General features: G+C 44.5%; 1 protein-coding gene across 7 annotated transcripts in view; it reads left to right on the top strand.

Moving 5' to 3' along the window:
• TBC1D30 (TBC1 domain family member 30) overlaps positions 1-25,257 on the top strand; it is a 185,369-nt gene that overhangs the window by 80,543 nt on the left and 79,569 nt on the right. For all 7 annotated transcript variants that reach the window (XM_033959126.1, XM_033959125.1, XM_033959127.1 and 4 more), the window contains 2 exons: positions 767-828; positions 13,284-13,349. In XM_033959126.1, coding sequence (XP_033815017.1) covers positions 767-828; positions 13,284-13,349 — 128 coding nt within the window. The remainder of the gene's footprint in view (positions 1-766; positions 829-13,283; positions 13,350-25,257) is intronic.

Raw genomic sequence — 25,257 nt, 5'->3', positions numbered from 1 at the left:
CGGGGCTTAGCGCACGCTAAAAAGGTGTGTGCGATAAAGCCGCTAATGCGGCTTCATAAAAGGAGCCCTAAGAGTCAAACAGATGGGTTTTCATATATATAGCACATGAGCAAGTTTGAGGATAGATTGAAGTTGAGGGTTCAAGCTGTGCTGATAGCGTTTCCAATCAGGTGATTTTATTGGAGGTGAGATGAATATTTTTTTTAATTACAAGGTTATCGATTTTGATATAAGGAAACTGTATTGCCCATTTTTTTTTTTTGTTAAATTGTGGAGTTTATGGCAAAGGCATGAGACAAATCCAAATAAAGTAGGTTCCCCCCCTCAGACTCTCATTAGGGCTTTAGATAAGTATCTACTACTACTACTATTATTTCTGTAGCGCTGCAAGACGCATGTAGCACTGCACAGAGTCACAAAGAGTAAGAAAACAGTCCCTTCTCAAAAGAGCTTACAATCTAAACAGGCAAGACAGACAAACAGGATGTCATGGATACAGTTAAGGGGAACGGTACCTCTACTGAACATATGTTTGATGTAGGACTCCGTTCTGTTAAGTGTTATTAAATAAAGGCATTTTCCTGATGTTTAATGTCCTTTTTACATGTGTGTGTGTGTGTGTGTGTGGTTTTATTTTGTTTATTTTATCTGTTTAGGTTTTATTTTGGTGGGGGGGGGGTTGCAGGGTGAAAATGCATGGGTCAGTTAATGGTGGAATAGTTATTTGCTAAAAGGTGGTTTTGATTTTATAACTTCTCGCTTTCAGGGGTTGATATGAAATTGAAATTTACACTTGAACCATCCTTGGGTCAAAATGGATTTCAGCAGGTAACATTTCATTTTTTTGTTTGTTTTAAAGCTATTTGAGTTCTTTTTTTCCATCTTTTCATTGGAAATGGGCTATCAGTGGTGTATTTAATTTTGAACGTAAAGCCCTTTTGAAATGAATTTACCCCCCCTCTTCTACGAAACTGTGCTAGCAGTTTCTAGCATGGGGAGCTGCGCTGCTCCCGACGCTCATAGAATTCCTATGTGCGTCGGGAGCAGCGCAGGTCATTCAGCGCGGCTAGCGCAGTTTCGTAGAAGAGGGGGTTAGTGTCTTATTAAAAAAGGACCTATCTGTTTCTGTGCCTGTTAGCATAATCTTTAATACAGAGTTTAATTTGCCTGTTTAAATATTCTAAGTACGTTATCATATGTTCACTGTGTGGCATTGCTGCAGTGTTAGAACTATACAACCCTTTAAAAAATATCCAAATTCCACACACATCCTGATTACTACTACTACTGCTGCTGCTGACTGCTTCTCTATACAAATAACCCTCTTGCTATGTGATTCTTGAATATCTTGCCTCCATAGTTCACCACCTACTTTTTACTACCCCTATCACATAACCATGATACTACTATTGCTGCTCCTCTACTGTGTTTACTAGACCAGTGGGTCCCAACCCTGTCCTGGAGGACCACCAGGCCAATCGGGTTTTCAGAATAGCCCTAATGAATATGCATGAAGCAGATTTGTATGCATATATTATATGCAAATCTCTCTCATGCATATTCATTAGGGCTAGCCTGAAAACCCGATTGGCCTGGTGGTCCTCCAGGACAGGGTTGGGAACCACTGTACTAGACCTTCATTTCACTTTATTACATTTGCTTCTGGAGAATAGAATAGTGATTAACAATGTACAGCACTGTATATTAAAACAAAAGAGAACCAACAAAAACCTGCAGGAAAAGTGCACAACAAGAAAACAAAACAAAACTGCAGGAAAATGTACAGGGTCAGGAATTTTATTAAAATAACAAAAAATTGTCATAAAATGGTAAGAATGATGTATGTTCGAGCTTAATTTCCTTTTATTATATATTAGTTTTTGATCCTTGACTCCCACAAGGAGGTTTCTTAAGTTTTTCTCTCCTTCACAGGTGGATTATATTTAAGAGATTTTCCTCTTTTTCTTTTTGTGTTATATTCATTTGTTTAACAATGAATTGAAAAGATGTATTCAATATTTCTTGTACAATTTGTATGTAATTATTTGAAAATATAAAAAAATAAAATAAAATAACAAAAAATTAAAAAGAGGACAAGTGCATAAGCCACATAAAATACATCAAAAAACTTCCTCAGGGGTCCGAATTGTTGATAATATTGAATATCAGAAAACCAGATTGGATGAAAAAACCAAAATCAAAAATGAGCGTGGAGATAACCTGTGTAAGCGCAGCACTATAAAATTACAGTAACAATATAAGAATGTAGAGACACAAATAATAGCAGGTATATCATCACTCCAGAAGAACTAACCAGTAAAACAAGGAAACCACTCATTAGCTGTATAAATACCCATGTTCAAAGACACTGCCTGGCTCGTACAAAGAAAAAGATAGTACCTTTACGGTTCTCAATGTGGGGAAAAAATTCAATATATTATAAATATTTGAATAGGTTTATAAAACAAATGTCTGGACATTAAAAAAACATAGCTTAGAGATGATGAATAGTTATTATAACATCAAAATTATATTCTATGAACATGCTTATTAACAGTACCAAAAAAAAAAAAAAGAATAAACCTGATTACAAGTACACCACCTGCAAGGGCTGAGCATAGTCAAGCTTTATCTCTTTAGTTTTAGAAAGAGGTAAAAGAAGGAGAATGAGTAGAGGATTTAGGAGGATGGAGTACCGTATTTTCACGCAAATAACGCGCACCCGTGTAAAACGCGCACACGGGTATAGCGCGCAGAAATCACGATGATATGTACAAAAACTTTTGTATACTGCGCTCACGGGTATACCACGCATGATGCCCGACGCTCCTTTCGCCCGCCCTGACTTTCCGTGCGCTGTCCCGACTCTCCGTTCACCCCCCCTGACTTTCCGTGCACTGTCCCCCCTTGAAGTCCTGTCCCCCCTTGAAGGTCTGTCCCCACCCTGAAAGCCTGACGTCCCCCCCGACGTCCGATACATCCCCCCCCGGCAGGACCACTCGCACCCCCACCCCGAAGGACCGCCGACTCCCCAACAATATCGGGCCAGGAGGGAGCCCAAACCCTCCTGGCCACGGCGACCCCCTAACCCCACCCCGCACTACATTACGGGCAGGAGGGATCCCAGGCCCTCCTGCCCTCGATGCAAACCCCCCTCCCCCCCCAACGACCGCCCCCCCCAAGAACCTCCGACCGCCCCCCCAGCCGACCCGCGACCCCCCTGGCCGACCCCCACGACCCCCCCACCCCCCTTCCCCGTACCTTTGGTAGTTGGCCGGACAGACGGGAGCCAAACCCGCCTGTCCGGCAGGCAGCCAACGAAGGAATGAGGCAGGATTGGCCCATCCGTCCTAAAGCTCCGCCTACTGGTGGGGCCTAAGGCGCGTGGGCCAATCAGAATAGGCCCTGGAGCCTTAGGTCCCACCTGGGGGCGTGGCCTGAGGCACATGGTCGGGTTGGGCCCATGTGCCTCAGGCCGCGCCCCCAGGTGGGACCTAAGGCTCCAGGGCCTATTCTGATTGGCCCACGCGCCTTAGGCCCCACCAGTAGGCGGAGCTTTAGGACGGATGGGCCAATCCGGCCTCATTCTTTCGTTGGCTGCCTGCCGGACAGGCGGGTTTGGCTCCCGTCTGTCCGGCCAACTACCAAAGGTACGGGGCAGGGGGGTGGGGGGTCGTGGGGGTCGCCAGGGGGGTCGCGGGTCGGCTGGGGGGGCGGTCGGAGGTTCTTGGGGGGGGCGGTCGTTGGGGGGAGGGGTGTTTGCGTCGAGGGCAGGAGGGCCTGGGATCTCTCCTGCCCGTAATGTAGTGCGGGGTGGGGTTAGGAGGTCGCCGTGGCCAGGAGGGTTTGGGCTCCCTTCTGGCCCGATATTGTCGGGAAGTCGGCGGTCCTTCGGGGTGGGGGTGCGAGTGGTCCTGCCGGGGGGGGGGGGATGTATCGGACGTCGGGGAGTCGGCCGGGCAAGAGGGCTTGGGCTCCCTCTTGCTCCGATCGTGGATGCGGGTGCGGGTGGGAGCGCGTGCGAGCGGTCGTTCGGGGTGGGGGTGCGAGTGGTCCTGCCGGGGGGGGATGTATCGGACGTCGGGGAGTCGGCCGGGCAAGAGGGCTTGGGCTCCCTCTTGCTCCGATCGTGGATGCGGGTGCGGGTGGGAGCGCGTGCGAGCGGTCGTTCGGGGTGGGGGTGCGAGCGGTCCTGCTGGGGGGGTGAATCGGGCGTCGGGCGGGGTGGGAACTATGTTTAAAAACTTTTGTATACCGCGCTCACGCATATAACGCGTGAGGGGTATGCGCGGTAGGTAAAAACGCGTATAACGCGCGCGTTATATGCGTGAAAATACGGTAGCTTTGAGAAGGACAAGGAGTCTGGATACAAATGCAAAGAACAGGGAAGAAAGGAATAGAGTGTAAAACAGAAAGCAGCAAGACCCATTTATGTAATTCTGGGAGATAAGATTGATTTTGAATATACCCTCCTTTGATTTTTTTAGATCCACTGAGGAAATTGTTGAAGGGAAAAACATTACAGAAAAGCGCAGTCTGTTTTCATATGTACAGCAACATTATGAAAATGTTATAGTCAAGACTGGCCCTGCTACTAGGCAGACTAGGGATCCACCTAGGGTGGCAGCGTTTGGGGGATGGCAGTAGAACAACTTCTTCTCCACATCCATATCCTTTGTTCATCAACTTCTCTTCCTCACACCCTACCTCTTCTGGGACCAGGTAGAAGTTGAAAACAGACTTAGCGCTGGCATATAAGGCTCTTAAATTCAGGCCTGCACTCAAGTGCTGTTGCATCCAACCTTCCTCCTGATCCTGACTGTGGGTAACAGCCACCGTGTCATTCTCTAATACAGAGCAGCTTTTAAACTAAGATGGTGGGGGACAGCCGACAGTCACCCAGGAGTTAATGGTTTGGTGTGGAGTATCCTTGAAGGGATACTATTGAAATGAGACATTTATAGGGAATCCCAATAGAGAGGTTTTAATAATAGTTAAAAAAACGAGGAGTGTTTAAGCGGAAGGCAGAGTAAAGGATGTAAATTATCCCTGCCAATGTCTAAGCAACCTATAAATGCAAGGAAAATGCACAATTTGAAGAGTCTGTATATAAATGCTAGAAGGGTCATACACTTGATATGATCTTTATTCCAATATATTCTACCTATCTAACCCTCATCTACTTCAAGTACCTTTGTCTGACCATTATTTTATCTCTACCTCATGTCTCCTTTCAAGTTCTTCTAATTCTATCTCTCCGTTAATCGTCTCTTATAGAGACTATGATAACATAAAAGATAAGTTAACTCTTTTCTCCTTTCCACTTGATAGAGATGCCTTTGACTCTGAAGATCCTGATAATTTATTACAGATTTGGGACAATGATTGTTGCTCCTTACTCGACACACTAGCCCCTACTACTACTCGTACTATCTCTCCAAAAAAACAAAAAAATTCCTGGTTTAATTCTTTGTTACTTCTCCTAAAATGCCAGTTACGCTGTCTTGAAAGAAAATGGCATATCAATCCTACATTATCTAACCTAAACAAATACAGGGAACACTCACAATATTATAAACAGTCTATTAATACGGAAAAAAGAAAATATTATAAGCGTTGCATTTTTAAAGCAAAAAATTATGCGGCCTTATTTTCCATTCTTAAAAAGCTAATACAATTTAAGCAGAAACAAACTCCCTTTAACGCTTCGACTCCCTTGGCCCAAAATTTAGCAAATTTTTTTCAGGAAAAAATTCTTACAATTGGGAAGAATATTCGAAACAAATCCCTAAATTCTTATTGTTTGGAGGACAGTTCTCCTAACTGATCAACATGTTCTCATTTTTCCCTTCCTTCATTAAATGACATTCTGCATATCATGCAATCATTAAACCCTAAAGGATCAAGTAGTGATACAATTCTCCCTTTCATATTGAAACAATACTTTTTGATCTTTGGCCCTCCTATTCTTAAACTAATATACAAAAGTCTGACTACAGCTACCATGCCCACAGCCTGGAAACACTCTATAATTTACCCCATAATAAAAAATAACAAAGAAAGCTGTCAAGACTGTTCCAATTACAGACCAATCTCATCCCTTCCATATCTTGAAAAGGTAATGGAAAAAAATCATATTTAACCAAATTTCAGATTATTTTGACAAAACTCAAGCTCTTCATTCCAATCAAACTGGCTTCCGGAAAAATCATTCTACAGAACAAGTATTTTCACATAGATAACGCGCACCCGTGTAAAACGCGCACACGGGTATAGTGCGCAAAAAACACATATTTATGTACATAAATTTTTATATACCGCGCACACCTGTATACCGCGCATGCTGCCCGACTCTCCTTTCGCCCGCCCCGACTCTCCTCTGGAGACCCCCGACTCTGTTTTCACCCGCCCCGACTCTCCTTTCCTCCTTGAAGTCCTGTCCCTACCCTGAAAGCCTGATGCCCCCCCCCCGATGTCCGATTCACCCCCCCGCAGGACCGCTCGCACCCCCACCCCGAAGGACCGCTCACACGCACCCGCACCCCCATCCTGAAGGACCGCTCACACCCCCACCCTGAAGGAGCGCTCGCACTCCCACCCCGAAGGACCGCTCGCATCCCTACCTGAAGAACCGCTCGCACCCCCACAGCCTCACCCCCCTCCCCCATGGAGAAGCTGTCTACCTTGTTTCCGGATGCCAGCGAGCCCAGCTGTTTCCTCTGCCGACGGTCCCGCCCCTTCTCTGAGCCCTGCTGCGCTGCTTTTTCTTCCGGCGGTCCCACCCTTTCTCTGACATCAGAGAAAGGGCGGGACCGCCTGAAGAGGAAGCAGCGCAGCACAGGGCTCTGAGAAGGGGCAGGACCACCGGCAGAGGAAGCAGCTGGACTGGCATCCGGAAACAAGGTAGACAGCTTCTCCATGGGGGAGGGGGGGAGGCTGTGGGGGTGCGAGCGGTCCTTCGGGTGGGGGTGCGAGCGGTCCTTCGGGGTGGGAGTGCGAGCGCTTCTTCTGGGTGATGAATCGGGCGTCGGGGGGGGGGGAAACTATGTAAAAAAATTTTTGTACAACGCGCTCACGCGTATAACGCGCAAGGGTATGCGCGGTTTGTAAAAACCACGTATAACGCGCGCATTATATGCGAGAAAATACGGTAACCATATCAGTACAATATTTCCTAGACCAGCATAAATCAGTTATCCTCATCTCTTTAGATTTATCAGCTGTGTTCGATACAGTAGATTATCTACTCCTGCTTCGAAGGAGCGGCAGGTATCTCTGATCAAGTTCTCCAGTGGTTTACCTCTTATTTCACGAATCGCACTGCTGTTGTTTCCTTTAATAATTCCACGTCTTCTCCCATTCAAAACAGTTTCGGTATCCCGCAAGGATCTATACTATCTCCCTTACTCTTTAATATCTACCTGGCTCCTTTATTAACCCTTTGTCAATCTTTTGGTCTTACTGCTTACGCTTATACAAATGACATCAGATCATCTACCCTATCGATGTCTCCAGTTCCGATGACATTTGTCTTTTCAATTCTAAACTAGATAAAATTAGTCATTGGCTCCACGAAAATATGCTGTCACTCAGCATATCAAAATCCAAATGTCTTCTCTTTCTTTGGAAAGAAAACATATAGCTTAGTTCTCCCATTACAATAAACGATGTCCCTATTACTTCTGTATCTGCCACTAAACTCTTGGGTGTTATAATAGGTAACAAACTGACTTTCCGCCTACAAATCAGTGTTGTAGTAAAGAACTGCTTCATTAGACTAAGAATGATTCAGTCTCTTGCAAACTTTCTGGACCCTCAATCAATCAACATTCTAATACACTCTCTTATCATATCTAAGTTAGATTATTGCAATGCACTATGCATGAGAGATTATTGCAATGCATATGCATGAGAGAGAGATTTGCATACCAAGAAGAAAGTGCAGGCAAATCTCTCTCATGCATATGCATTGTGGATATTCTGAAAACCAGGCCTGCCAGTAGATCTCGAGGACCGGACTTGGGCAGCCCTGGTATAAGATATCTGCCAAAAAGACATCAGTCAACTACAATTGATACAAAATACTGCCATAAAAGTAATTACCATATTTGCCGGCGTATAAGACGACTTTTCAGTACCTTAAAATCCTCCCCAAAGTCGGGGGTCGTCTTATACGCCGGGTACTGTTTACTAGAGAGCTGCACGGGGACGACGGGCATCCCGCGGGTTCCCCCTTTGGGTCACGGGGATCCTGTGGGGACACCCCTAGGGTCGCGGGGATCCCGTGGGGATGCCCCCTAGGGTCGCGGGGATCCCGTGGGGACGCCTCCGAGGGTCGCGGGGTTCCTGCGGGGCTGGATGTACTCAGTCGCGCGGCTCTTCTCCCTACCTTCTCTGCTTGCAGCACAGAGCCGAACGGAAGTCTTCCCGACGTCAGCGCTGACGTCGGAGGGGAGGGAGGGCTTAAACAAAGCCCTCCCTCCTTCCGACGTCAGCGCTGACGTCGGGAAGACTTCCATTTGGCTCTGTGCTGCAGGCAGTGCAGGTAAGGAGGAGAGTAGCCTCGCGGTTCGAGTGGCTACCAAGGGAGGGGGCGGTCCGCCCCGCCACACCCCGCCCCGGTTGCAGCACAGCCGGCCAGGTCCCCTTACTTTTGTGGCACTTCCCCGACCGACCGACAACAGCCCCGGTCCGACAATCCTTCCTGCCCTGTAGCCGCGAATCTAAATTATCTTCTTACAGCAGCTGTAATAAGGTAATTTAGATTCGCAGTTAAGGGCAGGGAGGTTTGTCGGACCGGGGCTGTTGTCAGTCGGTCGGGGAAGTGCCACAAAAGTAAGGGGACCTGGCCGGCTGTGCTGCACCCGGGGCGGTAGAGAAGGAGTGGGGAGAAGGACGCTGAAAGGCCATGGGGAAGACGGGAGGGGGGGGAAGGACTCTGAAAGCACTTGAAGACAGAGGAGGGAGAAGGACGCTGAAAGCACATGGGGAATACAAAGGGGTGGAGAAGGACGCTGAAAGGCCATGGGAAGGGCGGGGGGGGGAGGACTCTGAAAGCACTTGTGGAAGACAGAGGGGGGAGAAGGATGCTGAAAGCACATGGGGAAGACAAAGGGGTGGAGAAGGACGCTGAAAGGACATGGGAAGGGCGGGGGGGAGGACTCTGAAAGCACTTGTGGAAGACAGAGGGGGGAGAAGGATGCTGAAAGCACATGGGGAAGACAAAGGGGTGGAGAAGGACGCTGAAAGGACATGGGGAAGACGGGGGGGGGGGTTGGAGAAGGATGCTGAAAGGCCATGGGGAAGACAGAGAGGGAGAAGGACGCTGAAAGGAAATGGGGAAGAGAGAGTAGGGAGAAGACGCTGGCAGGGAAGAAGACAGATGCCAGACTATGGGGGGAGCGGAGAGAAGAAGATGGGTGCCAGACCAATTTGGAAGGGGGAAGAAAGGGAGAGGCACAGTAACAGAGCAAATGGAAGATGCAGAAGGAAGAGAGACAGTGGATGGAAGGAATTGAATGAGAACATGAGGAAAGCAGAAACCAGGCAGCAAAGGTAGGAAAAGAATTATATTTCTTTTTTTTTATTTTGCTTCAGGATAAAGTAGTATATTAGTTGTGTTGATAAAAATTTATAAACATTAGAGGCTCTGGTAGAAACCCATTTGCAAAGTATGTATTCTTCCCAATTAATATTTTCAAATTAATAAAGTCTTTTTGCTTATTTGTAAATGGGTTTCTAACAGAGCCTTTAATTCAGTAGCATAATTAAATGAAATAACTATTTCTGAAGTTTATAGGGATGGGTGGGAACGGAGGGGATTCCTCACGGGGACGGGTGGAGACGGAGGGGATTCCTCGCGGGGACGGGTGGGGACGGAGGGAATCCTCACGGGGACGGGTGGGATTCCTCACGGGGACGGGTGGGGACGGGTGGGATTTCTGTCCCCGCGCAACTCTCTACTGTTTACATGCCCTTACTTTACATGCCCTAACATCTCCTTACTTACCTCCTTACGGTGCTTATGGTACTAGTAAACCTGCCGGGACATCAGCGGGGCCATGGCGGGACATCAGTGTGACAAGGGTGCCATCTCCTTCATCCTGCGCAGCGGGAAGCAGCGGCGCCCTGGCCCCACCCCTTTTCTCTTTACTATGTCTCTCGCACATGCGGCCGTGTGTGGAGTCTAGCCCTTAAGAAAGTTGCGGGGGCGAACAGGAGGCTTTTGAAGGCTTTTAAAGGGAAACTGTCATGCCAGCAAACTTGCTAGGGACTTGCCCGGCACTTGCTCTCTCCCTCTATGTGTTATCTTCCTTCTATCATTGACAGTTTCAGTTTGGTTAACAGTTTAGAAAACAAATAGCATGGCAGCTCCCATGAGTTTATTGTTCTATTCAGCTTTAGTGAATTAATTAAAATTGTTGAAATAAATTCTGATGTTCTTTTAAGTTTTATTTGTTGTGCAGAAGGTGTGCGGAAGAAGGGGTAGTCTTATATGGCGAGTATATAACAAACTCTATATTTTAACTGTAAAAGTTGGGGGGTCGTCTTATACGCCCAGTCGTCTTATACGCCGGCAAATACGGTACAAACAGGAAAAAATTTGACCATGTTACTCCCCTGTTGAAAAATGCTCACTGGTTATCAATTCCACACCGTATCATATATAAAATAGCTATTCTCTCTTTCAAGTCTCAAAACACAAACTTCTTATTCCTCATGAACCTATTAGACTCCTAAGATCTTCCTCCCAGCATCTTCTTCACACACCATCCTTGAAGGCCATTAGTACATGTCAGGCTACCTCATTTGCTATTACATCCCCTACAATATGGAATTCTTTACCACTTTATATCAGGGTGGAAAAAAACTTAGATAAATTTAAGGGAAACCTAAAGAGTTACCTCTTTCAAGATGCATGTGACTGTTAAACAGACTTAGTTACAGCCAGACTTGTTCAATAATCCTATTGTGGTTAACCTTTTATGTATCCTTTTCTTTTGACTTTGTAGTTCTCCCAAACTTCCCTATTGTTATAAGTTGGTCTAGTATTGTTTAGTGTGTCTCCCCCTTTTTAATATATACTGTAAAACGTTTAGAAGTCTTTAATTTGCGTTTTATCAAAATTTTAATAAACTTGAAACCCAAGGAGAAGTGTACAGCTTGGCATTACTTACAATTTTATTAACAGTAAATCAAAATGATAATAAAATTAACAAATATAAGCATGAATATAATCACTGAGGTAAATTTGGAGATGGCAAATTGAATCCTGGTACTGGGACTTAAATGAAACAGTATGAGAAATATAAACATTTAACAGCACAGTAAAACGAATGATACAATAATAGCATGGAAGAACATTCATATAGATATGATACTCGTGATGTCACCAGAATACAACTGAAATACTTTAATAGGCACATGTTGGAATATAGCACAGATGTGATGCTAGTGCTATTTGTTCAATACAATATAATGAAACATCTTAATAGGTAGATGAGGAGCAAGTGCCATTGAGATACATAGATAGGACAAATCGAAGTCAAATTATATGAACAGCTGAATAAGATATTAGGATCTAGTCTAAGTTACATGGTATGAGGTAAGCTAACTCATGTGGGGAGAGAGGATTTTAAGCAGTGGCATCAGTCATGTTTGCTGTGGATGGGTGGACTAGATGGATCATTTGTCTTTTATCTGCCATCTTGTTTCTATGCTTCAACCTCCATTATTATAATGTTGACTTTACATTCCTAATTGAAATTCCTTTCATTATATTTAGATACTAGTCTTATAGCCCGTTACATTAACGGGTGCTAGAATATATGTGTGTGTGTCTGTCTTTATTTCTATCTCTCTCTCTCTCCTTAGCCTGTTTCTGTATTTCTGTCTTTATTTTTCCTCAGCTGTCCACCACCACCCCTTGCCTGCTCCCCCTGTCCATTCTCCCTTCCTTTTACCTCCCCCGTGTCCACCACCACCCCTTCACTGCTCCCCTTATTTACCAAGCCTGAAACATCTGTATCCTGCTACCTGTCAACTTTTTTTTTTCTCTCTCTCTCTTTCTCTCTCTCTCTCTCTCTATATATATACATGCAGTTCTTGCCCATTTTTAATTTGCAGGCTTGGCTTTTCCCTGTCCATCATTATACCCCCTTCCCTTGCAAAATCTTATTTTGCAGAGCCAATAGACAGTCCTACCTTCCAGGGTCACTTCTTTGCCGGCTTTCTTCAGCGCCTGACCAGTTTGAGAGCCAACTAAGTGGCTGCTGCTGGCGGGCTGGCATGTGTTCGTGGGCTCACCGTCTCGCGCAGAGGGCAAGGGAGCACGTGCTCATTGGTTCTCACTCTTGCGCAGGTGCACGCTGGCAGGCCGGCGCACAGCCGACCGCTTGTTTGTTCGGACGGAACGCTGTGACTGATTGTGGTTGTGTGTGAGGAGGAGCAGGGAGGAGACGGAGAAACTGCATTGCCGCCTGGGACCGGGACTGCCAGTGCCTGTTTTTCTTTCTGGGTTGGAGCCGCGCGATCGGGATTTAATCTTATACCAGGGAGGCGAAAACTCAGGAACCACGTCCGCACAGCCAGCGACCGCCGGGTCCTTGGTGAGGCGGGGAAGGGGGGGGTCTTGCCTGCCATTCCTATTTAAAAAGGCCTGCTGAGGTTCGCGGCCGGCTGTAGCGAACCTCGCAGGCCGCTGTTCACCTCAGTAGCATGTTCCCTCTGACGCGATCGCGTCAGAGGGAACGTGCTACCATGTGTAGAGCGGCCTGCGAGGTTCGCTACAGCCGGCCGCGAACCTCAGCAGGCCGTTTTAAATAGGAATGGCAGCGGTTATTGGAGGGAGGGGGAAGAACAGGAGCGGTAGCGGTTGTTGCGGGAGGGGGGGAGTCTGCGACGTGCAGGCAGCTGTGAACAGGAGCGGCAGCGGCCACAGCTGCCACAGCCGCTCCTGTCGCCCAATGCAGCTAACTGGCTCATACGGGGACTCGCGCATGCGCACTCCTTCGGCCACAGACCTACAGCGCACAGAACACGCAAATAGAAGTGCGCATGCGCGGCTAGCTCTTTATTATATTAGATTTTCACGTTTCTCTATGCCACCTGAATGGAAATATCACTTTCCATCTCCTCATCACTCTCTCAGGTTTAGCTCTTACTGTTAATATCTAATTCAGTAGTTATAAGATATCACAAATGGACATTTACTGATATGTTTATATAGTTTTTTTTACACCAATAGACTAATCCTATCCTCTTTGGTTAATTTTGTTTCACAGTGGTATGATGCTCTTAAAGCAGTAGCTAGGTTACCAACTGGAATTCCAAAGGAGTGGAGGAAGAAGGTAGGTATACGTGCTTTATCCTACAAGTGTAGCTATGTTTGTAATACTAATTTGCTTTCCTTATGACCTAAATCTGTGGTGTAGTAGCTAGATACTGAGGGCTAGATGCACTTAAATGCTCTGATCTGGTACTGATGGTTGCTAAACCAGTCTGATTTAGCAACTGTCAGAATTTGCCGACCTGATGTTGAAAACGGCTCACCGCATGGTTTTCTGTGCAGTCATACAAAAGTCCAACTTTGGCATGCAAACAACCTCATTAATATTAAAATGAGGTCATTAATATTAAAACGAGCTATCCGATCGATGGCCTAACATTTGTAGTGCCATAAGCAGATCGCAAATACCGACCAAAAAAACCGATAGGTCTAGTTGTGTTACTGACAGGTCTGCCTGTTTAAAAAATTTTTTTCCATGGCACAAGATGTTGTTTGAGGGGCCTTAGGCATCTGAGCCAATAAGTGCCTTAGGCCCCTCCCCATGTATCCCAGGATACACCAGGAAGGGGAAGGCCTGTAAGCAGGAGGGACTGGGCATCCTTCCTGGTGTCATATTAATGTACAGTTATGGGGGAGGTTTGGAGGACGGGGGAGGTGTGCTGGGGGGGTATCCGGTGACAGGAGGGAGTAGGCATCCCTCCTGCCAATTTTATTTTTTTGTGAAGAAGGGGAGGGGTAGGTTGGGGGAGAGTTTAGCTGGGGAGGGGTCATGGCAGTAGAAGGGAGTGTGCATCCCTGCTGCCAATTTTTATTGAAGTGCGTGGAGGGGGGTCCTGCAGGAGGGCCAGTTTGGCTCAGCGTGGGAGTTGGGGGGAATTTTCACAGTGACAGGAGGAAGTGGGTATCCCGCCTGCCTCTATTTTGGTTCCAAGGGACATTACTCTACCCACTGTCATACACTTAACCAGCAGTTTCCCTGCAACATCTTTGCTGGGTGGACTGTATCCTGATCTCGGTGAACCATATTGATGAAGTATGAGTTTTCAATCAGAAGGAAAGAAGAATTTGTTGCATAAACAAACTGGGCATTTTTTTCATCAGTTGTCTCTTTTCCTAATCTGCTGGTTTTCATCACAAACTTACCTGTGGTGATTCCAGGAAAGGTTAGATTTTTTTCTTTCTTTTAGATGATATACTGTGGATATGTGATGTATACAGTCATGTGAAAAAATTAGGACACCCCATGAAATATTCAGTTCTTTCCTTTAAGAAATGTTCACATATCAAATGATTTAAGTAAGGCAAACCTCCTTCAAAATGCTGATTAACGATGTTCTAATCATGGGCACCTGATGTGATACACCTGGGTGTGATTTGAGCCATTTTAAGTGGGAGGATATGTGGGGATGTCCTTATTTATTCCTCAGTTAGAATATATATTTTTGTGGATATCTTTTGTTTCATGAGTAAATCAAGGAAAAATTTTGTTGTTTACCTGAAATTACACACTTTCTTTTGCAGAGATAAATAAAAAAAGATTTGACATGGATAAGTGAACATTTCTTAAGAAAGAACTGAATATTTCATGGGGTGTTCAAATTTTTACACACGACTGTATATGACTGAAACAGTATCCTAGACAGATAACTCTGAAACTATAAAACAGGAGGAGGATGATCTCGAAGGTGAATAATTTCCAGAACGCTTTAGGTTGATGATAGATTCCCCTAAAAAAAAAAAATTCAGAAACCCCATGCAAAGTCAAATACCAAAAAACAAGTGGGGAGTGGGATAGACTGCGTCAACCTGGGTTAGATACTCTTTATTTATTCAAATCAACTTCCAAATACTCGTATAATACATATGAAAACACAATACATTTAAAATCACATAAAAGTCCAAGTTAAAAGTCCTGTGAGCAATGACCCAAAAGGTCCTGTATCCAAGGACCCAACACAGTCCATGTTTCGGCTTCCAAAGGGGAGGCCTGCCTCAGGGGTATAATATGTCAGTCTAAAGAAATGCATTGTACATATGAACAGTAAGAAGAAGGAATACTTAAAAGATATATGTGAATCCATCATATCACAAACATGCATAAAGGTACGTCAAAATACATATAAAACATGCATAAAGATACATCTAAAAGTACATATATAAATGTAACTAAAACTTAAGAGCATATAAATGAATTGCATACAAAAAGGCACTTAAAGATATGAATTGATCAAAAACAAATAAGTAATATGTTACTATGAATTAATAAGCCCATATATAAGAAGGACAAAACTGTATACAGTAACAGCCTAAACTCACCTCCCACTCTCATCGTTCTCTATTTCTGTGGATAATACTATCTTCCTCCCTGTCTCAGCTCGCAACCTTGGGGTGATCATTGACTCCTCTCTTGCCTTCTCTGCTCAGATCCAACAAACTGCCAAATCCTGTTGCTTCCTTTATAATATTACCAAAATCTGTCCTCTTCTCTCTGAACACACTACCAAAACCCTTATCCACGCTCTCATCACCTGGTGCTTAGACTACTGCATTGTGCTTCTCTCGGGCCTCCCGCACACCCATCTCTCACCTCTTCAATCCATTCAAAATGCTGCTGTACGACTCGTATTCCTTGAGAGCCGCTATTCTTACATTACCCTTCTCCTCAAGTCATTTCATTGGCTCCCCGTCCTTTTCCGAATACAGTTTAAACTCCTCTTGCTGACTTGCACGTATCATCAAACCTCGGTTTGCGAATGTTTTGCAAGACGAGCAAAACACTCGAGCAAACTGTAACTTGCAAACTGAGAGTTGACTCAATTTGCGAGTCCCCACCTCAGGAACCAGCTTTGCTGCTCCCCCCGAGGCCACTGGCATTGCTCCCTCCCATCGCGACCGAGATTGCCTCCTCCCACCACTGACTGTCTCTATCCTTACCTGTGCACCGGTGCTGAAAATGCCTGCCACCGGTTCTCTGCTGGGCTGCTGCGGGGCCTTGAGCATTTGCGAATGCTCAAGGCTTTCTGACTCTCACCCTCTCCGAGATTCATCATGAGATTTGAGATCTCATGAGAATCTCAGAGAGGGTGAGAGCCAGAAGGCCTTGAGCATGCGCAGATACGCAGCGTCCCGCAGCAGCCCAGCAGAGAACCAGCGGCAGGCACTTACAGCACGGGTAAGGTCAGGGCCGGTCAGTGGGGGGTGGAGGCGATCTCGATCGTGAAGGGAGGGAGTAGCGCTGGTGGATTAGGGGGAGCAGCAAAGCCGGATCCCGGGGTGGGGTGTCAAAGTGGAGGACAGCAGTGGGAGAAGACAGAAGAAGCAATATGGGTTGGGAGTTGGGTCGGGTGTCGGCTTGGCTCGGCTTGTGGGTCGGGTTGGAGAGATGTACCTAAGTCAGTGGAACAAATCATCCGAGTTGCCATTATGGCCTATGGGGATCTTTGCTTTGATATATGAGCACTTTGGATTACGAGCATGCTTCTGGAACGAATTATACTCGCAAACCAAGGTACCATTGTACATGCACTCTGAAGCCTCCCGATTTCTCCCCTCACTTATCTTCCCCTATGCTCCCCTCACTTATCTTCCCCTATGCTCCCCTCATCCCCGTGATTTCCCCTCATCGGGCAAGCCCCTCTTATCTGTACCCTTCTCTTCCACTGCCAACTCCGGACTTCGTCCCTTCTTTCTTGCAGCACCGTATGCCTGGAACAGGCTGCCTGAATCATGCTCCATCCCTGGCAGTGTTCAAATCCAAGCTAAAGGCCCACTTTTTTGAAACTGCTTTCAACTCTTAACTCCCACTCACTGCTGTCAAATACCTATACTCACTATAATCTCCCCAACCCTGAAATGTCCTGTCTAAATTAGATTGTAAGCTCCTCTGAGCAGGGACTGTCTATTGTATGTTAAAATGTACAGCGCTGCGTACGCCTTTTAGCACTATAGAAATAATAAATAATAGTAGTAAAACACTGCGTAGATATGTACCTGGTCTCCCACTTTAATTTGGGTTGCACTATCAGGCCCACACGTAAAATCCACTTATTTACACATCCAACAATAAAGGCCTGCCGTTACAAAAGATTCCTGGACAGAACTCTAGCCTTCCAGACAGGTAAACTGGACGACTGGCTGGGTAACATTATCATGCTCTCCTCTTCCTATCGAGGTTTTAGAAAATTAGTAAAAACGAAAATGTTCAACCGATTTGTCACCTAAGAATTTGTTGTTCATTATCTCTCGTATTCTGTATACCAAATTCATAACTATGTCGCAGACTGTCCAGCTCTTCTTAATTGTACTTGCTTTCAGTGTACTTGTATTCATTAATTCTATATTGTAACTTATCGCTGACTGTCCAGCTCTTCTTAATTGTACTTGCTTTCAGTGTACTTGTTTTCATTTATTCTATATTGTAACTTATTGCTGACCGTCCAGCGCTTCTTATTAATACTTGCTTTCAGTGTACTTGTATTCATTGATTCTATTTTGTAACTTATCGCTGACTGTCCAGCTCCTCTTATTGTAAACCGCCTCGAACTACCATGGCTTTGGCGGTATATAAGAAAATAAATTATTATTATTATTATATCAGGAACAGATATGTGCGATATGGAACTAAAACCAATTAAAAAACCTGCATGAGCAAAGAATAAAAAGGAGTGCCATGGACCACCCAATGCCAAGAATAAAAACGTAGAGATACAAATGCTGCATTAAAAAAAAAAAAATTAAAAAAAAAAAATAATAATATATATATATATATATATATATATATATATATATATATATATATATAATATATATTTCAAGTTTAATGGCACTGTTTGGACATATATATATATATATATATATATATATATATATATATGAAAGTGTCCAAACAGTGCATAGGAATCAAGAAAGCCATTAAACTTGAAATTGGAAATGAAAAAGTCTAAAATATTGTACATATGCCTAACCTGCCCACTAGATTTCCAGCATTTGCAGTGACATCTAGTGGGCAGGTTAGGCATATGTACAATATTTTAGTTTTTATTCAGTCTTCTAAAATGTTTTGTTCTTATTCAGTTCACAAGCTCTTGACAAATGATTTCACTTCTTACTTTTTTTTTATTTTGAGCAAAATGGACACAATTACAAGCATATCAAGAACAGCCTTCAGATTATCAGAATCACATAACTTATTTGTATTGCATTTTTTTCAGTTTAATACCAAACCAATATTACATGGCTTAATGCTTTTCTCATTATGAAACCAAACCAATAGCACAAAAAGTCAATGTCCACTATAACTGTTTAGCATTTAGTTTCAGAAGTACTCTCATTTCCAAGAACCTTAAAATCTATAAATTCAGGCCCAGATTCTGTATAGGACGCCTGGGAGGGGCAACCTATACAGAATCGGGCCTACACTAACCCCGATTCTGTAACCGGCGTTCATGTTACAGACGCTGGTTACAGAATCGGGTTAGAGTAGACGCCGCCCAACCCCTCCTGCCAGAGGACGCCTCCCCCAGACCCACCCACGCTAACGCCCCCCCTGCCGCGCTAACATTCTCCGAAGACCCCCCTAACCTCTTAATTGTTGGCCGGCTGGATGAGTCTTGGTGCTGTCCAGCCGGCAGTCCCGCCTCGTCGAAATGAAGCGGGCCCACCCCTTCCCGGCCCATCCCCGCTAAGCCTAAGACCTGATTGGCCAAGGCTCTAGGCACCTGGACCAATCAGGCCTTAGGCTTAGTGGGAATGGGCGGACCCGCAATGCCTAAGGCCTGATTGGTCCAGGCTTCTAGAGCCTGGGCCAATCAGGCCTTAGGTTTAGCAGGGATGGGCCAAGAAGGGGCGGGCCCACCTCATTTTGACCAGGCGGGTCTGCCAGCTGGACGGCACCAAGACCCATTCAGCCAGCCAACAATTAAGAGGTTAGTTTTATTGGGGGGAGGTTAGGGGGGGTCATTGTGAAGTGTTAGTGTGGCGCGGGGGGTGTCCGGGGGGAGGCGTCCTCTGGCAGGAGGGGTTGGGCACCCTCCTGCCGGCGATTGGGGGTGTCGGGTGGGCGGCGTTCCAGAAGGAGGGGTTGGGCACCCTCCTGCCGGCGATCAGAGGTGTTGGGTGGGTGGCGTGCCTGCAGGAGGGGTTGGGCACCCTCCTGCCGGCGATCGGGGTGGGGGGACAGGCGGCCACTATACTTATTGCGGCAGGGAGATCTCTTGCCGCGATAAGTATAGCAGTGTCTACATACAATGTAGGCCAGCATTTTGTTGGTCTACATTGTAAGCGTCTCTTCCTCTACTAGGGAGACGCATAGGGCCACCTAGGTTTGCCTAAGGCCCTTAGGTGAGCTTAGGCTGTCTTGCAGGCCTCCCTTTACAATTTTCAGGGGGAACAAACACAAACAGTACTCATCAAAACAAGACATACATTACGAAAAGGAAAGAAAGGGTAAGAAATACGATATTTACTAGAAAAGAAACAAATGAGTAAATAAAAACAACAGAGTATAAAATTCAAAAGGGCAGACTAAATTAAAAAAATAAAACTAAATCAGTCAAAGGCATCTTTAAAAAGAAAGCTCTTAAATCTGCTTATAAGATGTTCTTCTCTTAGATAAATGGGCAAGAAAATCCAGGTTTGTGGGGCTGTGACAGAAAAAATATAGGGCTCCTTTTACAAAGGTACACTAGCGTTTCTAGCACACGCACCAAATTAGCGCGTGCTACCTGAAAAACTACTGCCTGCTCAAGAGGAGGCAGTAGCGGCTAGCGCGCGAGGCATTTTAGCGCACGCTATTCCGCGTGTTAAGGCCCTAATGCACCTTTGTAAAAGGAGCCCATACTGTCGACGTGTACTAATGATTTTAAGAGAAGGAACTGCCAATAAGTGTTAATCACTAGATCTGAGCGTTCTGGCAGAGGCATAAGGAACCAAGAGTTTATCGATAAATGCTGAAGCTTTAAAAAGAAGAGATTTCAAAGTTAAGACATATTTTATAAGTAATGCGATGAGCTACCAGAAGCCAATGTGCTTTTTTGAGAAGAGGCGAGACATGGTCATATTTCTTAGCATTCATGATGAGCTTAATAGAGGCATTTTGGATTTGCAAGTGCCTTATTTCTTTTTGAGTAATGCCCTTGAATAGCAATAATCAATTTTTGAAATAACTAAAGAGTGTATTAGAATATTAATTGATTTAGGCTCCAAAAATTTTGAGACAGAGCGTATTTATCGTAATCTGACATTGATATTCTTTTAACTGTTTGTGCTGCTTGGTTTCTCACTGAAAAAGAAATAAGCCATGCACTATAGGTTAATGTTAAGGACTGCGGCCCTGATTCTGCAAAGTGCGTCCCTATTTTAGGCAGCTGTAGGCATCCTACAGCTGTCTAATCAGCCAATTGGGATGCACGTTTTAAAAAAAAAATGCTCCCTGGGCAGGCCACCTATATTGAAGGCGCCTGGGCCAATCAGGCCTTAGGATTAGTGGGGATGGGCGGACCCGCTATGCCTAAGGCCTGATTGGTCCAGGCTTCTAGAGCCTGGGCCAATCAGGCCTTAGATTTAGCCGGGAAGGGGCGGGCCCGTCTCATTTCCACGAGGCGGGCCCGTCGGCTGGACGGCAGCAAGACCCGTCCAGCCGACCAACATGTTAGTTGGGGGAGGGAGGTTAGTTTTGGTGGGGGGGGGGTCGTCGGGCTTTCCGGCAGGAGGATTGGGCATCCTCCTGCTGGCGATTACCAGTTTGGGGGGGATGGGGGTTCCAGGGGGTTTCCGGCAGGAGGATTGGGCATCCTCCTGTCGGCGATGGGACAAGCGGCCGCAACCGCGGCCGCTATACATATTGCAGCAGGGAGATCCCTTGCTGCCATAAGTATAGCGGCCGCGTCTAATTTAACCCGATTCTCTAACCGGCTTCTGTACCATGGACGCCGGTTACAGAATCGGGGTTTAGTGTAGGACCGATTCTGTATAGGACACCTCTCCTGGGCGTCCTATACAGAATCAGGGCCAAAATCTGTAGAGAGACTTTTGTTGATCATTTCAAGGAGAAAGGGACCAAATATCGAAAAGTGTTTTTTCTTAGGATGTTAGGAGGCATAGTTTCTAGGGAGTTTGAGATGGCCAACCTGATCACTCAGCAAAATTACTTGTACCATATAAACCTACCTGCAATTTACATTCATCAACTTCTCATCGATTGGCTTTCCTTTCATCTGGTCAGGCTAGCGTCAACTCGTAATTCTTTCTTCTTTGCTTCTGTTCTAAGTTTGTAGAACTCTTGTCCAAATGAATTACATTGTGAGCTTTCTTACTCTAAATTTAGAACTTCATTGAAGATGTCTTTTTGGATTGGCATTTTCTTAATTCTTTAATTTTAGCTTTTATTGATGTTTTATTCCTTAAATCTAAATTTTTTGAATTTTCATTTTTAGGAACAAAGGTTCTGCAGTAACTATTACCGTATATACTGGAATATAAACTGATCTAAATATAAACCGAGGTGATAGCGTAGCTGGTTTTAAGAAAGATTTGGACAATTTCCTGAAGAAAAAGTCCATAGTCAGTTATTGAGAAAGACATGGGGGAAGCCCAAGGAACGGATAAGCTGCTGGCTGGAGAGGGGGTGGATAAGTAGGATAACAGTGGAGAGGAGGGGCATCTATAATCGACAGCAGCACTGGTATTCATCGGAGGAGGGGCAGTGTATGGCAGCGCACAGCCCTGGTAGTCATCGGGGGTTGAGTGGAGGAGGAAGAGGAGGACAGCTGCATCAGTGGTCAGGTGATGGCTTGAATATAAACCAATATCCTAATTTTTGGACCTTTATTTAGCCCAAAAATCTCAGTTTATATTCGAGTATATATGTTAAACATTTTTCTCTCTCTGTCCTTTTTAATATTGGTGTTCCTTTCCTTTTGTTAAATATTTTTATAAGCTGCATTGATATTACCAGACCTTAAAATTCACCCTAAGAAACATAAAAACAATAAAATCTATACATTACCGGATTGGTCCCGTAAAATTCTGCCTCTGAATAAATGGATGGAGATTAAGAGAGAAGCTTTCTTGTATGTGTGTCCAGTCATTTGAAATACAGTTTGAATTGGGACCTTAGTAAAATTCTCATGCCTTCTGGAAATATAGGGGCAGATAGTCAGTGAGAGATAAATGTATAAGTGGCTTCTATCTGGTCCTTTCCCACTGTCTGCTTGATCCCCAGATTTCAGTTAGTGCTAGGGTGTTCTGGGAATGAACTCTGGGCAGAGCTGGGAAGTTACCCGGGCATCATTAATATTCAGCAGCAGTGCCCATCTAATTATCCAGTTACTTAAGACCATAAAAAAGCTGTTCTGAGTTAATCAATAGCTATCTGGGCCCAGTCTTTGAATGTTTCAAACTGTCAACAGCAGCTGTCCAAACCATAGCATTGACCAATAGTGAAATGTTTTAATAAACCCCCAGTTTATTGGCCATTCTTGTTTCCCTTATGTTTTAGGTGGATATATGAAGTTTCACATTTTTAATGTGGATTTTACTAAAGGGCATGTTACAGGTATTGCACTTTAGCAGAAGAAATGAATATGCAGTAAATGCAAATTTAACATATTACCTATTAGGGGTGTGCCCAGAATTTCTTTTCTAGGTCATATGTTACAATGTCAGTTGCTGTGCAGTACCCTGGGCACAGTCAATAAAGATGCACTTACTGTTGGATTCTATAGAGGTTGTCCAAAGTTGGGCATGCAAACTAGGCAAAACAGGTCCACATGCAAACTAATTTGTTAACGAGACATTATTGCATTAATTGGCAGTTATTCAGAGATGCATGCAGATCTGCCATATGCCCTGTTCTATAACACGCACACCTAAATTTTATAATGCATATCTCCAAATGGGGCCTGGCCATGGGAGGGAGATGGGCAGATCAAGAACATTTCCTGGATTTAGGCGCAATATTATAAAACACTGCTATTAGTTGAGCATCAGTATTTACACCAGTTTTTGGCAAGCATAGGTGCTCATGCCCAAACTTAGGTGTGAAATGCACACTAAGCTACTTCTCTGTAAAGGGTGCTCTATGCAGAGCTGTAGGGATAAAAGCCCCTGCCAGTATATTACAGAGCTTGATTATACTACATCTATGGTATATCCTCTACAGCTCACAAAATATGCAGCACAGTTATCTACGCTAAAATAAAGGAAAGAACCTGTCTGGATGGCAACCCAGCTGATGCAAAACAAAGAAATATGGGTTACCTTTGATAAAAGCCATTTGTCATATTGACCCAGCCTGATTGAGATTATGAGATATGCATTGGTGGGCTTGAACCACATATCAGTCTCAGATTGCCACCTTCTCTGAGCACTTTGATATCATGCACCTGTGATAGGATTCATAATACTAATGAAAAATAGAGGCTGGTGGTAACATTTTTGAAAGAGCAGAAACATGCTAAAGTATCAGAAAATCTCTCCATCCTTGGTGCTCAGAGAGAAGGGAAATGTAATGCGTATTCTAGGATTTTTCTTAACTTGTTCAAACCCCTCATTACATTATCAAGTATAACTAGAAGTGATTAGATAGTGGTAGCTGGAATATATGTCCCATAGCCACAGCTTCCTTAGAGCAATCTGGAGTTTCTGTGATGACTTTGTTTCACCTGAATAAAAGCTGACCAAATGTTAGTTTTGTTTATGGTGCCAAAACTGGCCTAAAATTCTTTTTCTGCCTGGTTTCGGGTTCAGCCAAAAGGCTACAGGCAGTTTGTTTTGGCCAAAACTGATTGTGTGTTTTTGGTGGGAACCAAAAATTTGTGCTTTGCCCTGTTTGCCTCCCCCCCCCTTACAGATATTGTCTTTGTTTAGCAACTTGTAGATAATGACAGGTAAATATGTTTATGGTCCATCCAATCTGCCCAACAAGATAAACTCATAACATAAAGTATGATATGATACATATTCACCTTTAGGTGCCCCCTTTGGGTCTTTCATACAAGTCTTGGGGGCTTAGAGGTGTCGTTAGGGCAGGTGTGATTCCCACTCACTCTTCCCATGCTACTAGCTTTGCTCTCAAAATAGCTGCCACGACCTTTAGTTGCAATCTTGTGGGACTGCCACAAGAGGTCATGGCAGCCATTTTGAGAGTAGAGCTGATATGGGGATCACTGCTTCCCTGAAAACATCACAAGGAACTGTGTAAAGAAGTCTGGGTGGGGGAGGCAACTCTTTGCATTCCCTTTTGTGTGTGTGTGTGTGATATTGCATAGTACTTTATACGGTAAATAGAGTGCTTCAAATTAATGATTTGATAAAAAGGTTTATTTAGCATGAATTTAAATCCATAAATTTGGGATGATAAGCTCCTTAGAAATCAGTTTCTCTGTGAAGATATGACATCAACTGTCACTCTAAATGTGGTGCAAAGTTAACCATTGTAAAAGCACTGTGGCGTTTAGTTTTCATTAGCTCAGGTCCTATGTGTACAGAGGTTATTTTGCTTGGAGGTGAAATATGTTATTTCATTATTTAAACATTTTATGTATGAATACTGACTTGGATACTATTTGGACCAATCTAAAGAATTTCCAGGCTCTATTGAGTATGATGAAGATGCAGCATTTTAATCAAATTTGTGGTGTGCAGAAGCTAGATTCTATGAGAAAGGAACGTGCAGTGATTGTTTATAAGCACAAGTACTGGTCAAGCTTATAGTTTTAGTAGGAAGATGATATTACAATGAAATGAAATGTATACATTAGAAAATAACTTGAGAAAGGTATTGCTCTTGAGTTGTGATTTTTTTTCAGAGCATATAGTCCTTTCATCCAGTAACATCAATGTGCTTCTTTATTCTGGATTGTTTATCAGGCTAGTATAAGTCTGCAGTGAAGGCCAGTGTCTGGACTTCTTTACCCTATTTTAGTAAGAATCTATATTAATGTTAGTCCCTTAACTAAATACAAAATGGA

This window comes from Geotrypetes seraphini, chromosome 9, assembly GCF_902459505.1.
Source record: "Geotrypetes seraphini chromosome 9, aGeoSer1.1, whole genome shotgun sequence".
In the NCBI taxonomy this organism is placed as follows: Eukaryota; Metazoa; Chordata; class Amphibia; order Gymnophiona; family Dermophiidae; genus Geotrypetes; species Geotrypetes seraphini.
The sequence above is the reverse complement of the archived record's forward strand: the minus strand, read 5'-3'. Positions and strand labels throughout refer to the sequence as shown.